General features: G+C 43.4%; 1 protein-coding gene across 1 annotated transcript; it reads left to right on the top strand.

Moving 5' to 3' along the window:
• Positions 1-248: 248 nt before the first annotated feature.
• On the top strand, positions 249-12,793 carry LOC106083640 (probable cytochrome P450 6a14). Its single transcript, XM_013246787.2, has 2 exons — positions 249-1,394; positions 12,346-12,793. Exons 1-2 carry the CDS (start codon positions 296-298, stop codon positions 12,759-12,761), a joined length of 1,515 nt encoding a protein of 504 aa, XP_013102241.2. The 5' UTR covers positions 249-295; the 3' UTR covers positions 12,762-12,793.
• The last annotated feature ends 12,227 nt before the right edge of the window (positions 12,794-25,020 follow it).

Here is a 25,020-nt window from a genome sequence, read left to right as displayed (position 1 = left end):
AAATCTAAATATTTCCAATTTTTTGTGCTGTTTTCAAATATGATATCACTCCAAGTACTCTGATGAGGCTAAACACTCACACGCACACAAATCTCAGCTGTCTGATGAAATAGAGAAACCACTATAGGAAATGTCTGTGTTGGTGTGTTTCGAAAGCGCAGGCGAGTAACGTCATTTAGCTCTAAGATAAAGCTTTAAGTGCTTAAGTTTAACTGCTGGCAAATGCAAGTCACCGCAGAATAGTTGAAGTCTTCTTCAGTTCTAATCTATTCGCAAAGAAGGCAACATCGTAACGATGATCGGAACATTGTTGCTAGCGACGTTAGCATTGTTGACGCTGTATTTGTTTAACTACTACAGCTATTGGAAGAAACGGGGAATACTTCAGGAGACTCCCTTACCCTTGGTGGGTAACTTTGTGGGAGTTGGTGTAACTTGCCATGTACGCGATGTCTACAAACGCCTATACAAGAAATTCAAAGGCCAGGCTCCATTTGCGGGCGTCTATATGTTCTTCAGCAAAACTGCACTCATCTTGGATTTGGATTTGATCAAAAATGTTTTGATTAAGGATTTCTCCAGTTTCCATGACCGCGGAGGTTTCAATAATGTCGAAAATGAACCCTTGACTGGACATTTGTTGCTGCTGGAAGGTGACCAATGGAGGGCCATGAGAAACAAGTTAAGTCCAGTGTTCACTTCGTCACGCATGAAATATATGTTCCCCACTGTGGTGAAGGTGGGTGAGAATTTTAACCGCGTCATGGGTGAAACACTCAAGGAGGCCCCCGGCCAGGAGTTGGAAATCAAAGAGTTATGTGCCCGTTTCACCACAGATGTCATAGGCAATTGTGCCTTTGGCATAGAATGCAACAGCCTGAGAGATCCCAATGCCGAGTTTCGTCAGAGAGGCAGAGATCTGTTTCTTCGCCCACGTCACAATGGCGCAGTGCAATTGTTTATGTTCACCAATGCCAAACTGGCTAAAAAGCTACGCATGAAACTGGTTCCCGAAAACCTGACAGAATTTTTCGTTAGCATTGTTAGGCAAACGGTGGACTATCGCCTAAAGAACAATGTCAAGTGCAATGATTTCATGGACTTATTAATCGAAATGAAAGCCCAAGATGAGGAGAAAGCCAAGGCAACCAAAGGCATAGATTTGTCACATGGCCTGACCATAGAGCAAATGGCTGCCCAGACTTTTGTTTTCTTTTTGGCAGGATTTGAGACATCATCGACGACCATGTCTTTTGTTTTGTATGAATTGGCTCGCCATCAGGAGATACAAGACCAACTGAGAAAAGAAATTTTAGACAAACTAGAAGAAGATAAAGGAGAGCTAACCTACGAGGGTATTCACGGAATGGAGTATTTGGAGCAGGTGATATCAGGTGAGTTTAAAGAAAAACAAGCATTCGCATTGGAAAGCAACGACTGGAATGTTCAAGAAGTTTGTCTTGGAAAGACTTTCTGAAAGCCTAAGTCAAATATCTAGCATTCTATAGACAAAATAGCTATTGGGTTGCCCAAAAAGTAATTGCGGATTTTTTAAAAGAAAGTAAATGGATTTTTAATAAAACTTAGAATGAACTTTAATCAAATATACTTTTTTTACACTTTTTTTCTAAAGCAAGCTAAAAGTAACAGCTGATAACTGACAGAAGAAAGAATGCAATTACAGAGTCACTAGCTGTGAAAAAATTTGTCAACGCCGACTATATGAAAAATCCGCAATTACTTTTTGGGCAATCCAATACAATTTCTGCTTCTTAAGGACTATGTAAATTAAATCAGATAATTGGTTTTATGCGGTAGCTGCAAGGCAGGTTCCAAAATGAGCCCAAAAAATTTAAAACTGGAAAAGCCCGAAAAATTTAAAACCGCTTCATTAAATCTTTTTCTGCTTAGCAATTTTTTCTAGTTTGGATACAAGTAATGAAGCTTAGTGCTCCGCACAGCAATTCTCAGTTAAGCTATTCCAGTATAGACTATAACGGCTAAATCAGACGACAAAAATTGGTTTTACCAGAGATGCTGTCAGATCGAAATAGGTGGCATTCAGGAACTGGCACTTGGATAAAAATGGATCTTGCTGGACAAGCAGGCAAGATCTTCGTGTGCCAAAGTTGCTCAGGAGCGGAAATTTTTTCTGCGAACAGCGCCTGAGTACAAAGGTTCTTGCTTCTACACTAGGAAATAAGAACTTTATGTCATTCGTAAAAAGGGTAAAGGGTAATTCTTCATCTATCCCTATTCTTGTTAAGGATGATCAAACGTTCACTGACCCGGTTGATAAGGCTTACCTATTGGCTGATATATTTGTAGGGTACTCTTCCCCGATGGATAGCAATCAACCACTCTCCTTAATCGAAAATGTATCTGACGTCATGCCCTTAATATTTTTTGCAACTCGTGGAGTTAAAAGGGTTCTTGAGAATCTAGAAGTAAATAAATCCCCGGGCCCGAATGACATATCAGCACTGTCTTGGGCAAGTGTACTTAGACGCTTGCTTGTCCATTACCCAACCTTTTCAACTTTGCTTACGGTGCGGGAGTCATCCCTGCGCTTTAGAAGGTTGCCAAAGTTTAGCAAATTACCAAGAAGGGTGAGGCGAAAGATCCTGCGAATTTTCGGCCGATTGCGATATGCTCCGCTCTCTCCAAGGTTATGGAGAGCATAGTTAATCACCATCTTGTGAGGTATATAGAGTCCAATGACCTTCTTAGCGACCAACAGTTCGCTCTACGGGCGACCTCATGGCATTTCTGTCGGAACGTTGGAGTCGCTCAATCCACCAGTTTGAAGAACTGGTGCTTAGATAACAAGTAAAAAGGCGTTAAGTTCGGCCGGGCCGAACTTTGGATACCCACCACCTCGGGTATATATGTAAACCACCTTTCATCAAAATTCGGTGAAAATTTCATACCTTATACTCATATACCTCATACCGATCAGAACTATATACGACACGGATGTCGAAAAGCCGAACATAAGTCACTGTGTCAAATTTCAGTGAAATCGGATTATAAATGCGCCTTTTATGGGGCCAAGACTTTAAATCGAGATATCGGTCTACATGGCAGCTATATCCAAATCTGGACCGATTTGGGCCAAGTTGCATAAACATGTCGAAGAGCCTAACACTAAGCACTGTCCCAAATTTCGGCGAAATCGGACAATAAATGCCTCTTTTATGGGCCCTAAACCTTAAATCCAGAGATCGGTCTATATAGCAGCTATATTCAAACCTGGACCGATCTGGGCAAAATTGAAGAAGGACGTCGAAGAGCCTAACTAAACTCACTGTCTCAAATTTCAGCGAGATCGGACAATAAATGCGTCTTTTATGGCCCCAAAACCTAAAACCTAGATATCGGTCTATATGGCAGCTATATCAAAATCTGGACCGATCTGTGCGATATTGCAGAAGTATGTCAAGGGGCTTAACTTAACTCACTGTTCCAAATTTCGGCGACATCGGGCAATAAACGAGCATTTTATGGGCCCAAAACCATAAATCACGAAATCGGTCTATATGGCAGCTATATCCAAATTTGAACCGATCTGGACCAAATTGAAGAAATATGTCAAAGGGCCTAACACAACTCACTGTCCCAAATTTCAGCAAAATCGGATAATGAATGTGGCTATTATGGGCCTTACACCATAAATCGGAGGATCGATCTATATGGCAGCTATATCCAAATCTGGACCGATCTGAGCCAAATTAACGAGGGATGTCGATGGGCCTTACACAATTCACTGTCCCGAATTTCATCAAAATCGGATAATAAATGTGGCTTTTGTGGGTCTAAGACCCTAAACCGGAGGATCGGTCTATATGGCAGCTATATCCAAATCTGAACCGATCTGGGCCCATTTAACGAAAGATGTCGATGGGCCTTACACAATTCACTGTCCCGAATTTCATTAAAATCGGATAATAAATGTGGCTTTTGTGGTCCTAAGACCTTAAACCGGAGGATCGGTCTATATGGCAGCTATATCCAAATCTGAACCGATCTGGACCAAATTAAGGAAACATGTCAAAGGGCCTAAGACAACTCACTGTCCCAAATTTCAGCAAAATCTGTTAGTAAATGTGGCTTTTATGGGCCTTAGACCCTAAATCGGGGGATCGGTCGATATGGCAGCTATATCCAAATCTGGACCGATCGGAGCTAAATTGACAAAAGATGTCGAAGGGCCTAACACAACTCACTGTCCCAAATTTCAACAAAATCGGATAATAAATGTGGCTTTTATGGGCCTAAGACCCTAAATCGGCGGATCGGTCTATATGGGGGCTATATCAAGATATAGTCCGATATAGCCCATCTTCGAACTTAACCTGCTTATGGACAAAAAAAGAATCTGTGCAAAATTTCAGCTCAATATCTCTATTTTTAAAGACTGTAGCGTGATTTCAACAGACAGACGGACAGACGGACGGACATGGCTAGATCGTCTTAGATTTTTACGCTGATCAAGAATATATGTACTTTATAGGGTCGGAAATGGATATTTCGATGTGTTGCAAACGGAATGACAAAATGAATATACCCCCATCCTTCGGTGGTGGGTATAAAAATGACAATACTGAACTGCTGGGCAAGCATGCAAGATCTTCGTGTGCCAAAGTGCTTAGGAGCGAAAAATTTCTTTAAGAACAGCACCTGAGTACAAAGGTTCTTGCTTCTACACTGGGAAGTAAGAGCTTTTCGTTCGTGAAAAGAGTAAAGGGTAGTTCTTCATTTATCCCAATTCTTGTTAAGGATGATCAAACGTTCACTGACCCGGTTGATAAGGCTTACCTATTGGCTGATATATTTGTAGGGAACTCTTCCCCGACGGATAGCAATCAACCACTCCGCTCAATCGAAAATGTATCTGACGTCATGCCCTTAATATTTTTTGCAACTCGTGGAGTTAAAAGGGTTCTTGAGAATCTAGAAGTAAATAAATCCCCGGGCCCGAATGACATATCAGCACTGTCTTGGGCAAGTGTACTTAGACGCTTGCTTGTCCATTACCCAACCTTTTCAACTTTGCTTACGGTGCGGGAGTCTTCCCTGCGCTTTAAAAGGTTGCGAACGTTCAGCCAATTACCAAGAAGGGTGAGGCGAAAAATCCTGTGAATTACCGGCCGATTGCGATATGCTTCGCTCTCTCTCTCTCTCTCAAGGGTTATGGAGAGCATGGTTAAACACCATTTGTGAGGTATTTAGAGTCTAATGGACTTCTTAGCGACCAATACTATGGGTTCAGCAGAAATCACTCTACGGGCGACCTCATGGCATTTCTGTCGGAACGTCGGAGTCGCTCAATCCACCAGTTTGAAGAACTGGTGCTTGGATAATAATGCCAATACTGAACTGCTGGGCAAACAGGCAAGATCTTCGTGTACCAAAGTGCTTGGAAGCGAAAAATTTCTTTAAGAACAGTACCTGAGTACAAAGGTTCTTGCTTCCACACAAGGAAGAGCTTTCTGTCGTTCATGGATAGGGTAAAGGGTAGTTCTATATCTATCCAAATTCTTGTTAAGGATGATCAAACGTTCACTGACCCGGTTGATAAGGCTTACCTATTGGCTGATATATTTGTAGGGTACTCTTCCCCGATGGATAGCAATCAACCACTCTCCTTAATCGAAAATGTATCTGACGTCATGCCCCAGATATTTTTACGAACTCATGGAGTTAAAAGGGTTCTTGAGAATCTAGAAGTAAATAAATCCCCGGGCCCGTAGGGCATATCAACACTTGTCTTACGTAGGTGTTCTTCGACGCTCGCTCGTCCATTAAGCAACCTTTTCAGCCTTGCCTACCGCGTGGATGTCTTCCCGGCGCTTTAGAAGGTTGCCAAAGTTCAGCAAATTACCAAGAAGGGTGAGGCGAAAGATCCTGCGAACTTTCGGCCGATTGCGATATGCTCCGCTCTCTCCAAGGTTATGGAGAGCATAGTTAATCACCATCTTGTGAGGTATTTAGAGTCCAATGACCTTCTTAGCGACCAACAGTACAAGTTCCGCAGAAATCGCTCTACGGGCGACCTCATGGCATTTCTGTCGGAACGTTGGAGTCGCTCAATCCACCAGTTTGAAGAACTGGTGCTTAGATAAAAATGACAATACTGAACTGCTGGGCAAGCATGCAAGATCTTCGTGTGCCAAAATGCTTAGGAGCGAAAAATTTCTTTAAGAACAGCACCTGAGTACAAAGGTTCTTGCTTCTACACTGGGAAGTAAGAGCTTTTCGTCGTTCGTGAAAAGAGTAAAGGGTAGTTCTTCATTTATCCCAATTCTTGTTAAGGATGATCAAACGTTCACTGACCCGGTTGATAAGGCTTACCTATTGGCTGATATATTTGTAGGGAACTCTTCCCCGACGGATAGCAATCAACCACTCCGCTCAATCGAAAATGTATCTGACGTCATGCCCTTAATATTTTTTGCAACTCGTGGAGTTAAAAGGGTTCTTGAGAATCTAGAAGTAAATAAATCCCCGGGCCCGAATGACATATCAGCACTGTCTTGGGCAAGTGTACTTAGACGCTTGCTTGTCCATTACCCAACCTTTTCAACTTTGCTTACGGTGCGGGAGTCTTCCCTGCGCTTTAAAAGGTTGCGAACGTTCAGCCAATTACCAAGAAGGGTGAAGCGAAAAATCCTGTGAATTACCTGCTGATTGCGATATGCTCTGCTCTCTCTCTCTCTCTCTCTAGGGTTATGGAGAGCATGGTTAATCAAGATCTTCGTGTGCCAAAGTGCTTAGGAGCGAAAAATTTCTTTAAGAACAGTACCTGAGTACAAAGGTTCTTGCTTCTACACTAGGAAGTAAGGGCTTTCTGTCGTTCGTGAAAAGGGTTAAGTGTAGTTCTTAGTCTATTCCAACTCTTGTTAAGGATGATCAAACGTTCACTGACCCGGTCGATAAGGCTTACCTATTGGCTGATATATTTGTAGGGAACTCTACCCTGACGGATAGCAATCAACCACTCCCCTTAATCGAAAATTTATCTAGCGTCATGCCCCAGAAATTTTTCAAACTCATGGAGTTGAAAGGGTTCTAGAGAATCTAGAGGTAAATAAATCCCGGGGCCCGAATGGCATATCACACTGTCTTGGGCAAGTGTACTTCGACGCTTGCTTGTCCATTAAGCCATCTCTTCAACCTTGCCTACCGATCGAGAGTCTTCCCGGCGCTGTAGAAAGTTGCGAACATTCAGTTAATTACCAAGAAGGGTGAGGCGAAAAACCCTGCGAATTACCGGCAAATTGCGATATGCTTCGCTCACCCCAAGGCTATGGAGAGCATGGTTAATCACCATTTCGTGAGGTATTTAGAGTCTAATGGACTTATTAGCGACCAACAGTATGGGTTCAGCAGAAATCACTCTACCACCTCATGGTATTTCTGTCGGAATGTTTGAGTCGCTCAATCCACCAGTTTGAAGAACTGGTGCTTAGATAAAAATGACAATACTGAACTGCTGGGCAAGCATGCAAGATCTTCGTGTGCCAAAATGCTTAGGAGCGAAAAATTTCTTTAAGAACAGCACCTGAGTACAAAGGTTCTTGCTTCTACACTGGGAAGTAAGAGCTTTTCGTCGTTCGTGAAAAGAGTAAAGGGTAGTTCTTCATTTATCCCAATTCTTGTTAAGGATGATCAAACGTTCACTGACCCGGTTGATAAGGCTTACCTATTGGCTGATATATTTGTAGGGAACTCTTCCCCGACGGATAGCAATCAACCACTCCGCTCAATCGAAAATGTATCTAGCGTCATGCCCCAGAAATTTTTCAAACTCATGGAGTTGAAAGGGTTCTAGAGAATCTAGAGGTAAATAAATCCCCGGGCCCGAATGACATATCAGCACTGTCTTGGGCAAGTGTACTTAGACGCTTGCTTGTCCATTACCCAACCTTTTCAACTTTGCTTACGGTGCGGGAGTCTTCCCTGCGCTTTAAAAGGTTGCGAACGTTCAGCCAATTACCAAGAAGGGTGAAGCGAAAAATCCTGTGAATTACCTGCTGATTGCGATATGCTCTGCTCTCTCTCTCTCTCTAGGGTTATGGAGAGCATGGTTAATCAAGATCTTCGTGTGCCAAAGTGCTTAGGAGCGAAAAATTTCTTTAAGAACAGTACCTGAGTACAAAGGTTCTTGCTTCTACACTAGGAAGTAAGGGCTTTCTGTCGTTCGTGAAAAGGGTTAAGTGTAGTTCTTAGTCTATTCCAACTCTTGTTAAGGATGATCAAACGTTCACTGACCCGGTCGATAAGGCTTACCTATTGGCTGATATATTTGTAGGGAACTCTACCCTGACGGATAGCAATCAACCACTCCCCTTAATCGAAAATTTATCTAGCGTCATGCCCCAGAAATTTTTCAAACTCATGGAGTTGAAAGGGTTCTAGAGAATCTAGAGGTAAATAAATCCCGGGGCCCGAATGGCATATCACACTGTCTTGGGCAAGTGTACTTCGACGCTTGCTTGTCCATTACGCAACCTCTTCAATCCGCTCTCTCCAAGGTTATGGAGAATGCTCTCCATCACGCAGGTGTTCTTCGATGCTCGCTGGTCCATTAAGCAACCTTTTCAACCTTGCCTACCGATCGAGAGTCTTCCCGGCGCTGTAGAAAGTTGCGAACGTTCAGCCAATACCCAAAAAGGGTGAGGCGTAAAACCCTGCGAACCAAACCCTTACCGGCCAATTGCGATATGCTCCGCATTCCCCAAGGCTATGGAGAGCATGGTTAATCACCATCTTGTGAGGTATTTAGAGTCCAATGACCTTCTTAGCGACCAACAGTAAAAGTTCCACAGAAATCACTCCACGGGGGACCTCATAGCATTTCTGTCGAAACGTTGGAGTCGCTTAATCCACCAGTTTGGTAAGAGTAAAGTTGTGGCTCTGGATATCTCCAAGGCTTTTGATAGGGTCTGGCACGGTGCACTACCATCAAAGCTTGTCGCATTTGGCGTCGGAAATGGCTTTGTGCGATTTATTTTTAGCTTTCTCAGAAGATGGGATCTCATCCAATAAGAATAAATTGACCCCAGATCCCATCTATCTGAGAAAGCTAAAAATAAATCGCACAAAGCTATTTCCGACACCAAATGCGACAAGCTTTGATGGTAGTGCACCGTGCCAGATCCTATCAAATGCCTTGGTCTTACCCCAGGTCTCTGTCCTTTCTTCTTCTCCTTTTCTTATTTTCATCAACTATCTGTTGAGAGAGACCTCGAATCCGATCCACTCATTTGGGGATGACAGTAATCGCTGTCATTCGTACTCATTCGACCATAGGCCGAGTCTTCGAGAGATTGAGGACAAGAGGCGAGTTATGGACGATACACTCTGCCAGGATTTGCTGGCCATTTCTGAGTGGGGTCGAATGAATAGAGTAGATTTTAAAGCACGGAAGACACAGTGCTGTTTGTTGTCACACAAATGATTCGATCATCTTTGTCTATCAATGGTATAGATGTTGAGCAATCAGAAGCTCTTGATGTTCTGGGTATGAAAATACAAAGTGATGTCTGTTGGTCTAAACATGTATTTGAAGTGTCGAAAGAAGCATTCAAGGAAGTAAGGCTTCCTTTAACGGTGTAAGAATTACTTCACTTCTTCTGATCTTCTTAACATCCACACTACTTTCATGAGGCCGAAAATGGAGTACAACTCACATGTATGGGCTGGAGCTTCAAAATCATCCCAGGAGCTACTAGACTGTGTACAGAGGAGAGCGATAGCGTTGATTGGGAACGGTAAGGTATCCAACTCAATTGCCTCCTTTGATCATAGTCGCAGTGTGGGTTGTTTGGCCCTGCTCTATCGGTACTTTCATGGTGAGTGTTCATCTGATATTCGTCTTCTAATTCCTAATGTAAGAATGTTTGTCAGAAATACTAGACATTCCTGGAACTCACACCCGTTTGTAATTGATTGGCCAGCGGACCGGAAGTATTATAGAGAGAATACTTATTTCGCCCGAACCGTTCGCTTGTGAAATCGACTTCCGGCTAATGTTTTTCCTACCCGCTAGATTTAAGACAAATGTCAACAAACACTACATCCATTTCCCCCCTCCAACTCCTAATTTCCATTCGCCAAAACAATGCACTGCATTCATAGGGGACCTCCTCTGCGTATTGGTTGGTTAGGAAACAATAAAGAGAAAAAAAGAGAACCCATAACAGTTAATGAGCACGACAGAGACGATTTCAGACTACAAGGGAGTAATGCCAATAAGCTTGATAATAAAGCTTTCCGCTATAAATTGGGGAGAAAAGAGTCGGGAATTTTTCCGTTAAGCCTTCTTTCGCTGTTTTTTATACCCTACACCATAAGATGGGGGGTATACTAATTTCGTCATTCTGATTTAACTACTCGAAATATTCGTCTGAGACCCCATCAAGTATATATATTCTTGATCGTCGTGAAATTTTATGTCGATCTAGCCATATCCGTCCGTCTGTCCGTCCGTCCATCCGTCCGTCCGTCTGTCTGTCGAAAGCACGCTAACTTCCGAAGGAGTAAAGCTAGCCGCTTGAAATTTTGCACAAATACTTCTTATTAGTGTAGGTCGGTTGGTATTGTAAATGGGCCATATCGGTCCATGTTTTGATATAGCTGCCATATAAACCGATCTTGGGTCTTGACTTCTTGAGCCTCTAGAGTGCGCAATTCTTATCCGATTGGGATAAAATTTTGCACAACGTGTTTTGTTATGATATCCAACAACTGTGCCAATTATGGTTCAAATCGGTTTTTAACCTGATATAGCTGCCATATAAACCGATCTTGGGTCTTGACTTCCTGAGCCTGTAGAGTGCGCAATTCTTATCCGATTGGAATGAAATTTCGCACGACGTGTTTTGTTGTGATATCTAACAACTGTGCCAAGTATGGTTCACATCGGTTCATAACCTGATATAGCTGCCATATAAACCGATCTGGGGTCTTGACTTCTTGAGCCTCTAGTGTGCGCAATTCTTATCCGATTGGAATAAAATTTTGCACGACGTGTTTTGTTACGATATCCAACAACTGTGCCAAAAATGGTTCAAATCGGTCCATAACCTTATATAGCTGTCATATAAACCGATCTTGGGTCTTGACTTCTTGAGCCTCTAGAGGGCGCAATTCTTATCCAATTTGAATGAATTTTGGCACGTATTATTTTGTTATGATATCCAACAACTGTGCCAAATATGGTTCAAATCGTTTAATAACCTGATATAGCTGTCATATAAACAGATCTGGGGACTTGACTTTTTGAGCTTCTAGAGGGCGCAATTTCTATCCGATTTGGCTGAAATTTCGCAAGACGTTTTTTTATTGTTACTTTCAACAACTATGTCAAATAAAGTACAAGTCGGTTCATAACCTGATATAGCTGCCATATAAACCGATCTGGGATCTTGACTTCTTGAGCCTCTAGAGGTCGCAATTATAATCCGATTTGCCTGAAATTTTGTACGACGGATTCTCTCATGACCATTAACATACGTGTTTATTATGGTCTGAATCGGTCTATAGGCCGATACAGCTCCCATATAAATCGATCTCTCTATTTTACTTCTTGAGCCCCCATAGGGCGCAAATCTTATTCGAATTGGATGACATTTTACACAGGTCTCCAACATATAATTTAATTGTGGTCCATACCGGACCATATCTTGATATCGCTCTAATAGCAGAGCAAATCTTTTCTTATATCCTTTTTTTTTTGCCTAAGAAGAGATGCCGGGAAAAGAACTCGACAAATGCGATCCATGGTGGAGGGTATATAAGATTCGGCCCGGCCGAACTTAGCACGCTTTTAGTTGTTTTTATCTGAGCCCTATACTGACACTGGCAGAAAAGTAGTCATATTTTGGGGTGCTGATACGGCCTTTCAGATATTTCGCCCCTGTGGGGAGGTCAGGTCACGGTCTGATCGGAAAACATGCTGACAGACTGAAGTTTGCCAGTAAGGGCTTCTGCCGAAGCTGTGAGGACACCGAAGAAGTTCTCATTTCTAAAAGAACTTGTCTGATTAAGCGGATAGGAACATTCGCAAGTTGTTGAGCTTTTTAAAGCCATCTGAATGGTTCAACGATAGTAACTAGAAGGCAACTACCTTCTCCTGTTTCTGTGGTATCAAAATGGGAGAAAATGTCTAAGTTTAGTCTGATGGCAGACTATCGCCAAAACCTTACCTAACCTAAATAACAGCCAGTACATCGGCAGTGCAATTGACTAACATCCATCGGGCTAGGGATATATAAAAAATATTTGAACTTTAAACAATTTAAGACCAATTCAATATGATTTCTCTGTATATATTTCCAGAAACCATGCGCCTCTATCCAATTCTCTCAATTTTGCTGCGTAAAACGAATAACGATTACAAAGTTCCCAATACACCGCATACAATTGAAAATGGAACTATGACTGTGATACCCGTGCATGCCATTCATCATGATCCCGAGTACTATGAAAATCCTGAGGAATTTAGACCCAGCCGTTTTACACACAGTGAATGTGAAAAACGCCATCCCTCTACTTATTTGCCATTCGGAGATGGTCCACGCAATTGCATTGGCTTGAGATTTGGCAAAATGCAAACCAAGGTTGGTTTAGTTTCGCTCCTGAGAAGCTATCGTTTCGAGTGCTGCAGTCAAACGGAAATTCCCGTGGAACTTGATAAAAAGAACATCTTAACATCACCCAAGAATGGAGTATATCTTAAAGTTATACCATTATAATACAAGAAAAAAAAACCAATAAGAAATCCAAATTTGTTTAATTGACTAGGATTTTCTAAGAGTTTCGAAGGCCAAAATGGATATGTTCAAGGGATTATCAATCACAGTTAGGCTTTTAAGAATCTACCGGCACATAAGAACTATGAGCATCATATAGGCAGAAACTTTGAGCTCCAATCTGTGTGGTGTTCTTTGTTGTCACGAAAAGCTTAGCGGAGAGCTAATGGGTGCGTCCACAGGTTGCGGATAGGGGAATGCTCCATACGGAATAGCTACAACTACAGTCATGGACAATCAGGTTTATCGAGTGGGGAGTCTCAGTGTGAGGCCGGGAATGCTTAAATACTTGCTTAAATACTGAGTGTCTATGATGCTCGATACGACAAGGAGAGTTATTGGCGCATTTGTATTACCAATACGGTGATCGGTCATATAGATCGGAACGATTTGCTCGCCTATAAGAGCTTGACAAGGATCGCCACCTCCATATGCAAATGTGGCAACAACAACAAGAATCGACGTCTATGCCAGCCGGTACGGTTTCAATCTATCAATATAAACCCCTAACTTTCCCGAAAACATGTCGGAATATACCAATTACAGTCCATCAACTATCACACTCCACATTTTCCTAGTAAGTTCTTTTCGGCGACCGGAGACTTGCCTCCGCTCTGAGCTTGATTGAAGATCATGAACGAAGTGGGTAAGAAAATGGTTATGCAAATTCTGAACGAAACACTCTTGGAAGCCAAGAACGCGGTGGCTATAAGCAGCGAGATATCCTCCAACGACTTTTTCTTTTACAGCGTCAATGTGCCTTTTTTCAATCAACGCATATGCAGTGCATTGCGTTGGAGAGGATAGTCAAGGATACGAGGGGGAAAAAGGGAGTAGTGTTTATTGACACTTGCTTTGAATTTCTGGATGTCGTAAGTAACGGGAAAAACATCCGAAATTGCGAAAAAAAATTCTCTTGGTAGTGCATGGTCCGATCAGCTGGCAAATCGATTAGAAATCTGTGCACGCTTCTAGAAAATCAGACCCAGTAGATCGTCAATGAAAATAAGAAAAAGAGAGGGAGAAAGGTCAGAGCCTTTTGATACTCCTGCGGTCAATTTATATTCATCAGATGAGAACCCATCTACAACAACTCTTATAGTGCAATCTCTGAGAAAACTCGATATAAATCGAGCGAAGTTATTACCGACACCAAAAGCGACAAGCTTTGAAAGGAGTGCACCGTGCCAAATCCTATCAAATGCCTTGGAGATATCCAAAGCCACGACCTTACTCACACCGAACTGGTGAATAGGGCGACTCCAACGCTCAGACAGGAATGGCATCAGGTCACCTGTGGAGCGATTTCTGCAAAACCCATATTGTCGATCGCTAAGAAGACCATTGGACTCTAAGTATCTCACAAGATGGTAATTGATCATGCTCTCCATAACCTTGGAAAGCGCACAGCAATGCGCAGAGTCGGTTAGTTGAGGGATAGGTTGGGGTTGATAAGCGAAGTTTTGCGAAAGCCAATAAAATCATAGCTAAAAGGCACTACACAAATAGGGAGCTGGAAAATAAAGCAGCTAATCTCCCTATCGAAATGTAGAGTAACTAACCATATTTAGGTTAAGTTAGAGTGACAGTCTGCTTATTTTTAAACAGACTCACTTAGACTATTTTAGTCCATTGTGATTGGTAACGACAGACAAGGCTTCGAACCCACGAACCCCACACTAGAAATCCGAGCACACAACCTACTCGTCTACCGGGTCGACTAATTCTGTTATAAGCCTTATTTCTAATGGTGCCGTTATAGCCAAAGCCGTTTCGGCACTCACAATCATTATAGAAATTATAGATGAAAGATCGCATTGTTCCCGAGACCTTGCGAAAAAATCCAGTCATAGCCGGACCGGTTTGTTTCTAGACATGGGGGGATTGGGCAAAGATACTTCCGTGCGTGCAACAAGCCCACCTTTAATATCACAGACCCAATCTTACCATTGGAAGGCTAGAGGAGAGCAATGCAAATGCAAATTTGCCCATGAACATTCTATTAGGGAACTGGGACAAACTTACAAATCAATGGCTGGACTTTGGAGAAAAGTTTTTACGAGGCAGTACCATTAGGAGGGGACAACCACCGCTGAAAAAAGCGACGAACATGCTTACCTCTGTACTACGGTGGCCTCCAGAGGAGATCATTAGGCCCCATAATAGAAATTATCCATCACGGGTTTAGCACATCATAGGAATGGATCCTCCCTCTGAGTCCAATAGAACCATCTGTAGATCGAAGATGAATGGATATTCAACTAGTGTTGGTGCCACTTGTTCGATTGCTAGGTCGTTATCGAACGCGAAGGCTCGATTTAAGACTACTATAAGTTCAGTATGATTCAGGAGATTCAGATTAATCTCCATCACTGTGTATCGGTCACTAGTAACTCACTTTAAAAAAGCACAACAAAGACTTGGTTTTGATGCAGGATCCCTGGATCAGCGGAGGCAGAAATAAGCGGTTCGATGATAATGACTATGATATGATTTTTAAGAAAGACTCTAACAAATACATAACCTGATTGCTGGCGAAAATTCGTCTGTCGAATTTTATTCTTAATAAATTCTGCCATAGGGATCAGACTATTATGTCTCTTTCTCATGATGACCAAGAACTTTTTGCACGATGATCAGTGACTCTTCCATGATCTCGCTAAACGTCGACAGAAACCTGCCTCGGATCAGCAACACGACGTCGTCCGCATAAGCGACTTGCTTCATGCCATCTCCACCTAGATCTAAGAGAGTTTCATTCATCACGAAGTTCCACCAAATCGGCGGGAACCGGAATTGGAATGCCCCCTTCATGGGGCATTTCACTTGTCACCCGCCCTCTGATCACACTATCTTCCAAAATAGCAAATTTTGCCCATTCTGCAAAGGAAAAGGGGCAAACTTCTCACATATCAATCCGTGCAAACCGATTCAAGTTTAACCTCAATGATAAGGGCCCTCCGAATGGCGTGCCGCAGCGCGACGCCTCTTTGGAGAAAAGTTTTTACATGGCAGTACCTTACAAATGTTGGCAGCATTAGGGAGGGAAAACCACCACTGAAATTATTTTCTGAATGCCGGATTCGAACCCAGGCGTTCAGCGTCATAGGCGGACATGCTAACCTCTGCGCTACGATGGCCTCCCCACTCTATCTTCTAGGTACGAACTAATAACCTTGCCGCAAATCATAAAATTAGTCCACTGGGAGATAGCCGCACTGGACCGCACGGGGACCCGCGGCGGTCCAGTGCGGCTATGGTTAACCCTATATCCACGTTCTTGAAGACCTTGTCAAAATCAAATATGATCGCCATAGGGTACTCCTTCTGTCAGAGGGGCGCGTGGAACTCTCGTAACACATCGTGAATGGATCTACCTTTGAGTTATGCGAGATGTGCCCCACTGGAGTTCTCCTGTGTCAGTCGCTCTCACCTTCAGGTTTCTCAGTCTTTCCAGTGTTTTGAGTAAAAGTTATGACAGACTGACAGGTCTTTAATCCTTCGTCGTGCTGTGTTTTATTTTTCCCCGCCTTGGGGATAAAGGCCACCCATGCCTTTGGTATATAGGAACAGGCTAGCCTCACCCAGAGAATCCGTTCTAACAAGGTCAGGGTGACTCCAAGGCACTCCCGCAGCAGTGCCGAGATCATACCTTCAGTTCGCCAACCTCTTCCTGGATGTGGGGAAAATAAGTCACCATTAGAAGATCCAGCGTCTCCGGCACACTCTCGTATAAGTCCGTCCTCCCTCCTCAGGGATCTAGATCAATCCTTCGTCGTGCTGTATTTTATTTTTCCCGCCTTAGGGATAAAGGTCACCCATGCCTTTGGTATATAGGACCATGCGAGGCTCACCCGGAGAAACCGTTCTTACAAGGCCAGGGTGATTCCAAGGCACTCCTGCAGCAGTGCCGACATAATACCTTCAGATAGCCAACCTCTTCCTGGACACCCGGAAAATGCGTCTCCATTAGAAGTTCTGTCATTGGCTAGAAGAAACGTCTCATTCATTGTGACCGTCATGACAGGTCACTGTCTAATCGGAAAACATGCTGACAGACTGAAGGTTGCCAGCAACGACTTTTGCAGAAGCTATGAGGACATCGAAGAAGGAGAGACTATAGAACATCTTCTGTTTATGTGTACCGCACTACCAGTCAGAAGGAGTTTCACTTTAGGTTCTCATTTCTTTGAAAATCTGTCTGATTTAGCGGATGTGACACAAGTTATTGGGCTTTTTAAAGCGATCTGGATGGTTCAACGGTAGGAACTAGAAGGCATCTTACTACTTCTGTTCCTGTGGTATCACAATGGACGATAAATAAGTGAGTTTGATGGCAGACTGCCACTTAAACCTAACCTAACCTTACATAGAAGTTCCAGCGTCTCCGGCACACTCTCAATGTAAGTTCCGTCCTTCCTCCCCTGGGAACTAGGTGTGCTCGCATCCTTCGAGAGCACTCTGCCCAGCTTCGATGCCTTCCAAAATTCTCCACATAATTTCGCCCAGACACTAAACCTCGCCTTCCTCGTTCTTGAACTTGCCAAGGCCTGATGATATTCGTCCCAGCCCTCAGCCGTTTTCTCTCTCTTGGCCTAAAGCCTCCTGCTCTCCCCCTGAGAAAATTAAGTTCCGTTGACCAGTCATGGTTTAGTTTTACCCGGCAGATCTCTTTCGGGACATGCCTTCAAAAGGGGGCATCAAGTGTTAAGACTCAGAGCGGCCCCAGTTCCCTTGCGTCCTCCAGATTTTCCCAGTGGACCCCAGTTTCTGCATCAGTTCCCTGAACTTCTCCAAGTTAGTATTTCTTGGGTTTCTGTATGGTCTCCTTCTGCCCATCTCGTGAAAACATATCCTATAGTGATCCGATAAGGGTGGAGACCTTCACCGAGCCACAGTTTGTCACAAGTGTTATATTTGTAACCTTTTCCCTGATCCGGTCGCAAAAAGAAGGGGCATTGCCGCTATTACATATAACTAGCCCCGTGGATAATCTGTAATCAAAAAATGACTCATCCCAATTATTGGTATCCGTGCTTCCCCAGAAATTGTTGGTGTACACTGAGGCGAAAGACCTTGCCGATTCCCAATTCCCTTGCGCCATCCAGGGGCCTCCAGATACCCCCAGTAGGGCCCAGTTTCTGCATCTGTTCCCTGAATTTCTCCAAGTTGGTCTTTCACTCCCGTGTAAAACAATCCCCGTCAAAACAAATCCTATAGAGATAAGAAAAGGAGCACTGGGTGGAGACCTTCACCGAGGCACTGTTAGTCACAAGTACTACATCTATAACCTGTTCCCTGATCCGGTCGCAAAAAGTAGGGACATTGCCCCTATTACAAATAACTAGCCCCGTGGATAATCTGTAATCAAAAAGTGACTCATCCCAATTGTTGATATCCGTGCTTCCCTAGAGATTGTTGTTGTACTCTGAGGCGGCAGCCCTTGCCGATGAAGGACTTCATCGAGTCTATCCGGTATGTACAACCGGCTACCATGGGATTGTCCCAGATAATGTGGTGTGCATTGGCGCTGCCACCTAGCACACGGTCATGCCTCTCACCCCTATTGCTGGTGTCCGTGCTTCAATGATGTGATGTGCATTGCCGTCGCCACCTAGCATAAACTAATGCCTCTTATCCTCGCATCAGCTGACCAAGGCCCGCACAGTGTCTATTAGGGGATTCTTCATATTGTAGGTGCATGGAGGTCATAACCAGTAATGGTTTGTGTAGCCTCTACAAGGTCACTACCATTAAGCCTACATCGCTGAAATGAGAAATAAGAGTTCGGTTCAAATCCCTATTGGCTATAATACAGCTTCTAATATTACATTACATGTTGACATGAGATTTAGATTACATGATCTGAGTCCAAGAACCTTGGTATCTCGTTACGACGGTTCCTGAACGAGGGCCACGTCAATGACGCCTCTCCCCATAGTAATCAGCAGCTCGACAGTGGCTGCCTCTGAATTAGTTCAGGTAAATCTGCACTAAGTTCAGGGAATCCATGCCCCTAGCTTCCTGGGTGACATTCTCATCACCGTAGGGCAGGACCATTGTTACCTGTTTTAAGACGAATTGCATCTCTCCAAGCGAGGACTTCAGGAGAGACAAGGATTCTGAACCAACCCTAATCCAAAGATCCATGCCATTACCTTTATCTCTTGCTCATCCTCTTACAATCGTCCAGTCCTCCGCTAGAAAATATTTGTCCTTTTAAGCAGCTGAAGTATGAATACATCCTCCAATATAGCAGAATGAATTCACACCCACAGTGTTATCCAGCGGTGGATTTGATCAATCGGGATTAGCTCCATCTTGATGCCAGACTAAAGAGGGTGAATGCCTCTGCAGATCGAAAGAATGCCTAATGATTGCTCATCTTCGCTTCCAATGACCTTAAAGCATTTCTGCATTTTTATACCCACCACCGAAGGATGGGGGTATATTCATAGATTTGGATATAGCTGCCATATAGACCGATCGCCCGATTTAGGGTCTTAGGCCCATAAAAGCCACATTTATTATCCGATTTTGCTGAAATTTGGGACAGTGAGTTGCGTTAGGCCCTTCGACATCCTCCGTCAATTTGGCTCAGATCGGTCTAGATTTGGATATAGCTGCCATATAGACCGATCCTCCGATTTGGGGTCTTAGGCCCATAAAAGCCACATTTATCATCCGATTTTGCTGAAATTTGGGACAGTGAGTTGTGTTAGGCCATTCAACAACCTCCGTCAATATGGCTCAGATCGGTTCAGATTTGGATATAGCTGCCATATAGACCGATCCTCAAATTTAGGGTCTTAGGCCCATAAAAGCCACATTTATTAGCCGATTTTGCTATGATTTGAGACAGTGAGTTGTGTTAAGCCCTACAACGTCCTTGGTCAATTTGGCTCAGATCAGTTAACATTTGGATATAGCTGCCATATAGACCGATCCTCCGATTTAGGGTCTTAGGCCCATAAAAGCCACATTTATTATCAGATTTTGCTGAAATTTGGGACAGTGCGTTGTCTTTGGCCCTCCGACGTCCTCTGTGAATTTGGCTCAGATCGGTTCAGATTTGGATATAGCTGCCATATAGACCGATCCTCCAATTTGGGGTCTAAGGCCCATAAAACACGCATTTATTGTCCGATGTCGCCGAAATTTGGGACAGTGAGTAAAGTTAAGCCCCTTGACATACTATTGCATTATCGCACTGATCGGTCCAGATTTGGATATAGCTGCCATATAGACCGATCTCTCGGTTTTAGGTTTTGGGGCCATAAAAAGCGCATTTATTGTCCGATGTTGCCGAAATTTGGGACAAAGAGTTAAGTTAAGCCCCTCCACATATTTCTGCTATGGGACATAAGTTATGAGTTTTGCACCTGATTTTGACGAAAGGTGGTTTACATATATAGCCGTGGTGGTGGGTATCCAAAGTTCGGCCCGGCCGAACTTAACGCCTTTTTACTTGTTTTCCTTGGATAGGCTGTCTTAATGATTACTCCGGTGTTGGATAGCCACTTGTAGTTCAGATGCTGATAACAAACTGCCCGATTTTTGACCCGTTTGCCATCAGTTGCCTGCGCATCGCCAGCTCACTGCCGTTGATTCCCTGGATTGGGCCTGTTATTTAAGTGAGATGCCCTTGCCTGGAGGAAACACTCATGATCCTGGCTTTGGCGACAGGATCAATGGAAGGCCGCAGTTATGCCCTTTTCTGAGCCTGATGTTAGGCCCGCGGTTTGCACCAGTTTTCCTTGTTGTGTTTGCCTATTTTGGTATCGTCTGATGTAGCAGAGGGCAGTATACACTCCACGACAATAGTGTTGATCATAGACTCGTACTTCCTGACGTGGAACCTTTTTTTGCCCATCAAACGCTTGTTAACTATCGTTAGGTTGAATCGCTCTAGACCCTCCATCTTCCTCAAATACCGTAACGAGCGTTTGTACCCTTCTTCCCGTTTCTTTGCATCTGCCTTAAATTCCACTTATCCCCTAGCGAGGTACTCGCCTCTCCACCAGGAGTTGAGGTTTCAGCTGCTATCGAGTCTGAGGAGACCATTTGGATGTACTCCTCTTTGGCAAATGGAAATATTGTGTTGCCCAAAAAGTAATTGCGGATGTTTCATATAGTCAGCGTTGACAAATTTTTTCACAGCTTGTGACTCTGTAATTGCATTCTTTCTTCCGTCAGTTATCAACTGTTACTTTTAGCTTGCTTTAGAAAAAAAGTATAAAAAAAAAATATATTTGATTAAAGTTCATTCTAAGTTTTATTAAAAATGCATTTACTTTCTTTTAAAAAATCCGCAATTACTTTTTGGGCAACCCAATAGTACTGTGCCCCTGCACTCAATTCCATTCATCATATGTGTTAATTCCAATATATTTGAAAAATACAGAAAAGATTTCAACATATCTCAAAAATCTTAAGCTATGATCAGAAGATCCTATGGCGTTCGCTATATGTGCCAAGTCATTTAATCAAAGTCCGCTAAATATTTTAGCAATCCACCATAACCTTATCGCAAAGTAGTGTGTATTTGTATGCAAATATCTGCGGCGGCGCCTATCGCTTGAATCAATTTCATCAGCAACTACCTGGTTATCGTCATTTCGCCGGTATAGTAAGCTTTGTATTGAAAACCAGTAAAAAGGCGTTAATTTCGGCCAGGTCGAACGTGGGATACCCACCACCACCTCTAGTGGGTATATATTGTATGAAAACAACATTTCGTCAAAATCAGGTGATATATGCACCATTTTTAAACCCATAGTAGTTATACCGAAATATGATCTGTTATAGACCAACATTCTAGCAGATATGAAATTAATGAAACATTATGCCTTCATCATACATTTATGAATAACGACCTAGGTCGTGCGATTTAACGCCTTTAGACTATTTTTTGTGGGGCTATGTTAAAGCTCATACTACACAAGCTGGAACTTTGAGCTCCGACTTGTGTGGTGCCCATCGTTATCACGGGAAGCTTAGCTGAAAGCTACCGGGCGCTTCCACAGGTTGCGGATGGTGGAAAGCTCCGTTTTTATGCGGAGTAGCTGCAAATGCGGCCGCGGGCAGTCAGCGATTTTCAAGAGGAGAGTCTCAGTGAGGAGTCAGGTGGCACTGGCTCTTAATTAAATTTTGAGTGCCAATGATACTCGAGATGACAAGGCGAGTTATTGGCGCCTTCAAATAACCAATGGCCAACATCAGCGTCTGTTCCCAGGTTAGGGGCGGCTGGCGGCGAGCGTCGGATCTTGGAGCAAGCGGCTCGCCACAACGAGGGATACATGCAATTCCACAACACCCATGCGGTTGGGGCGCTGGGCCAGTAACCCGCCCCCGGAAAACATAGAACTACTATGAAAAACAAAGGAATAGTAAAAACGGACCCCACCAACGTTGACGACCCACGCAAACGAAAAAAGGACCATGATTTGCGGATCTGCACCTGGAATGTCCGCACTCTTTATAGAGAAGGTGCAGTATACGCGCTGGCGGATGTATTAGAAAAGTACAAGGCAGATATAACCGCCTTACAGGAAGTGCGATGGACTGGGAATGGCGTCACTACAATACCAAACGGTGACGAACTATACTATAGTTTCCATAACACGTGGCATGAATTTGGCTGCGGATTTGTGGTTAGTCGGAGACTGAAACACCTTGTCTCCAGCTTTACTCCGGTGGATGAGAGGCTAGCCACAATCCGCATAAAAGCCAAATTCTTCAACATCAGCCTTATTTGTGCCCATGCCCCGACGGAAGACAAAGTCGAGCAGACCTAGGATATTTTCTACGAGCGCCTAGAGAGAGAATATGACCGCTGCCCCGCCCATGATATTAAAATCGTTCTGGGAGATTTTAATGCGAAAATAGGGAAGGAAGACATTTTTGGTCCAACAGTCGGAAAGTTTAGCCTCCAGGAGATAACATCCAGTAATGGGTTGAGGCTAATAGATTTCGCCGCGGCAAAAAACATGGTAGTTAGTAGCACCAGAATTCAACATAAAAATATTCACAAAGCCACATGGCTGTCACCCGATCAAAATACGAGAAACCAAATTGATCAAGTTGTGATAGATGGAAGGCATTCATCCAGCGTGTTAGATGTACGATCGATCCGTGGAGCGACTATAGTTTCGGATTATTACTTTGTTGCAGCAAAGGTTCGCACCCGTTTGAACATGGCGAAGAAAGCACGATCTGACACTGCACGGAAGCTGGACATTGAAAAGCTGCAAACACAACAAATGGCAGCGGCATACTCCACTCGACTGACCCAACTGCTTCAAGAAAACACTCCTAACCCGACTAAAGAACAACAAGGCAGCAGGAGCCGACGGGTTACCCGCTGAACTATTTAAGACAGGAGGCGACACGCTGATAAAGCGTGTGCATCAGCTTATCTGCGCAATCTGGCTAGAAGAACGCATACCCGATGATTTGAACCTCAGCATACTATGTCCCGTACACAAGAAAGGAAACAAAACGTAATGTGACAACTACAGGGGAATAAGTCTCCTCCCCATCACATTCAAGATATTTTCGAGCGTATTGTGTGAAATATTAAAACCTAAAGTCAATGAGATAGTTGGGCCCTATCAATGCGGCTTTAGACCTGGTAAATCCACCCTAGATCAGATATTCAGACTGGAAAAGACCCGAGATGGACAAATGACACCTACCATCTCTTTGTTGTCACAAAGCCGCCTTCGATACTCCTTTACGTTCAAAGGTATTTCAAAAATCCCTGCAAAATTAATAAGACTCTGCAGGATGACACTTGCTGATACGCTTTCCTCAATAAGAATAGGAAAAAAACTCTTCGAACCACTTAATACCAAACGAGTTTTCAGACAAGGAGACAGCCTATCGTATGATCTCTTTAATATCCTACTGAAGAAGATTTTACGAGATGCAGATGTGAATAGATATGGCACACTAATCGCAAGAGAACACATGCTACTCGCTACTCATAGTTCGGTCACCGGAAGTAGTAACTGCAGCCTTTGAAAGAATCTAAAGAAAGTCAGTGAAAATGGGTCTGGCAGTAAATGGAGATAAGACGAAATGGATGGTTTCAACTCCCAAAAAGTCATGCACAACCGAGCAGATAAAGAAAATGGAGAAAGTTTCGAACCACAACTTTGAGACAGTCAAAGTCAACCTCGGCACTGCTGTAACCGAAACGAATGACATCAGTTTTGAGATTAAGCGAAGAATAATACTGGCAAACAGATGCTACTATGGACTAAGTAAGCAGTATAGAAACAAGGCCACCTCTCGACAGACGAAGATTACACTATGCAAGGCACTCATACTACGCGTGCTGTTATATGGTTCTGAAGCATGGGTACTTGTCAAAGCAGATGAGGCAGTGCTTGGAGTATTTGAGAGAAAGATTCTTCGTAAAATATATGGACCAGTTTGCGTTAACGGAGAATATAGGCGACGTATGAACCACGAGCTGTATGAGCTGTATGACGACGATAGCATGGTTACACGCATCAAAATACAACGGCTGCGTTGGCTAGGTCATGTTGTCAGAATGGATGAAGAAGCTCCAGCAAAGAAGTCTTTTGAAGGCAAACACGGTGTTACACGCAAAACGGGAAGACCAAAAGCCCCATGGAAAGATCAAGTTGTGGGAGACACCTGGAAACTTGGTGTCAGAGATTTTAGAATGAGCGCAGAAGATCGAGGCGCTTGGAACGCTATTCTATGTTCGGCTAGTGGAACAAATATTCTGTCATAGCCAATTAAAATAAAGTAAAGTATGTTAAAGCTCATGTCTAAACATACAAGCCCGCTTGAATTGACGCGTTGAAAGCAACATTGAAGCATCTATTGGCGAGATACCGGCCGAAACGTTGGAAAGAGTATATAGCTATAGCTCTTAAAAAATCACCCTTTATATCGGGTTATACACCCATTTGAACCACGCTTGACTCGAACGTTAGAAATTGTAACAGAATACTACATTCAACATATCAGCCCAATCAGATAATAACTACAGCTTCTAGGGGTTCACGAAGTGATGTCCAAGGACCAATTCATTAACAGTCGTTTTTACCACGCTCTTTTTCAACCAACACGCAGGGGATGTTCCCTATGCATGCAGTGCATTGCGTTGGCAGAGGAAAAGTTGAGGATCGGAGGGGGAAACAGGGAGTAGTGTTTATTGACATTA

The sequence above is a fragment of the Stomoxys calcitrans genome, chromosome 5 (assembly GCF_963082655.1).
Source record: "Stomoxys calcitrans chromosome 5, idStoCalc2.1, whole genome shotgun sequence".
NCBI lineage: Eukaryota > Metazoa > Arthropoda > Insecta > Diptera > Muscidae > Stomoxys > Stomoxys calcitrans.
This window is presented reverse-complemented; position numbering and strand designations above follow the sequence as displayed.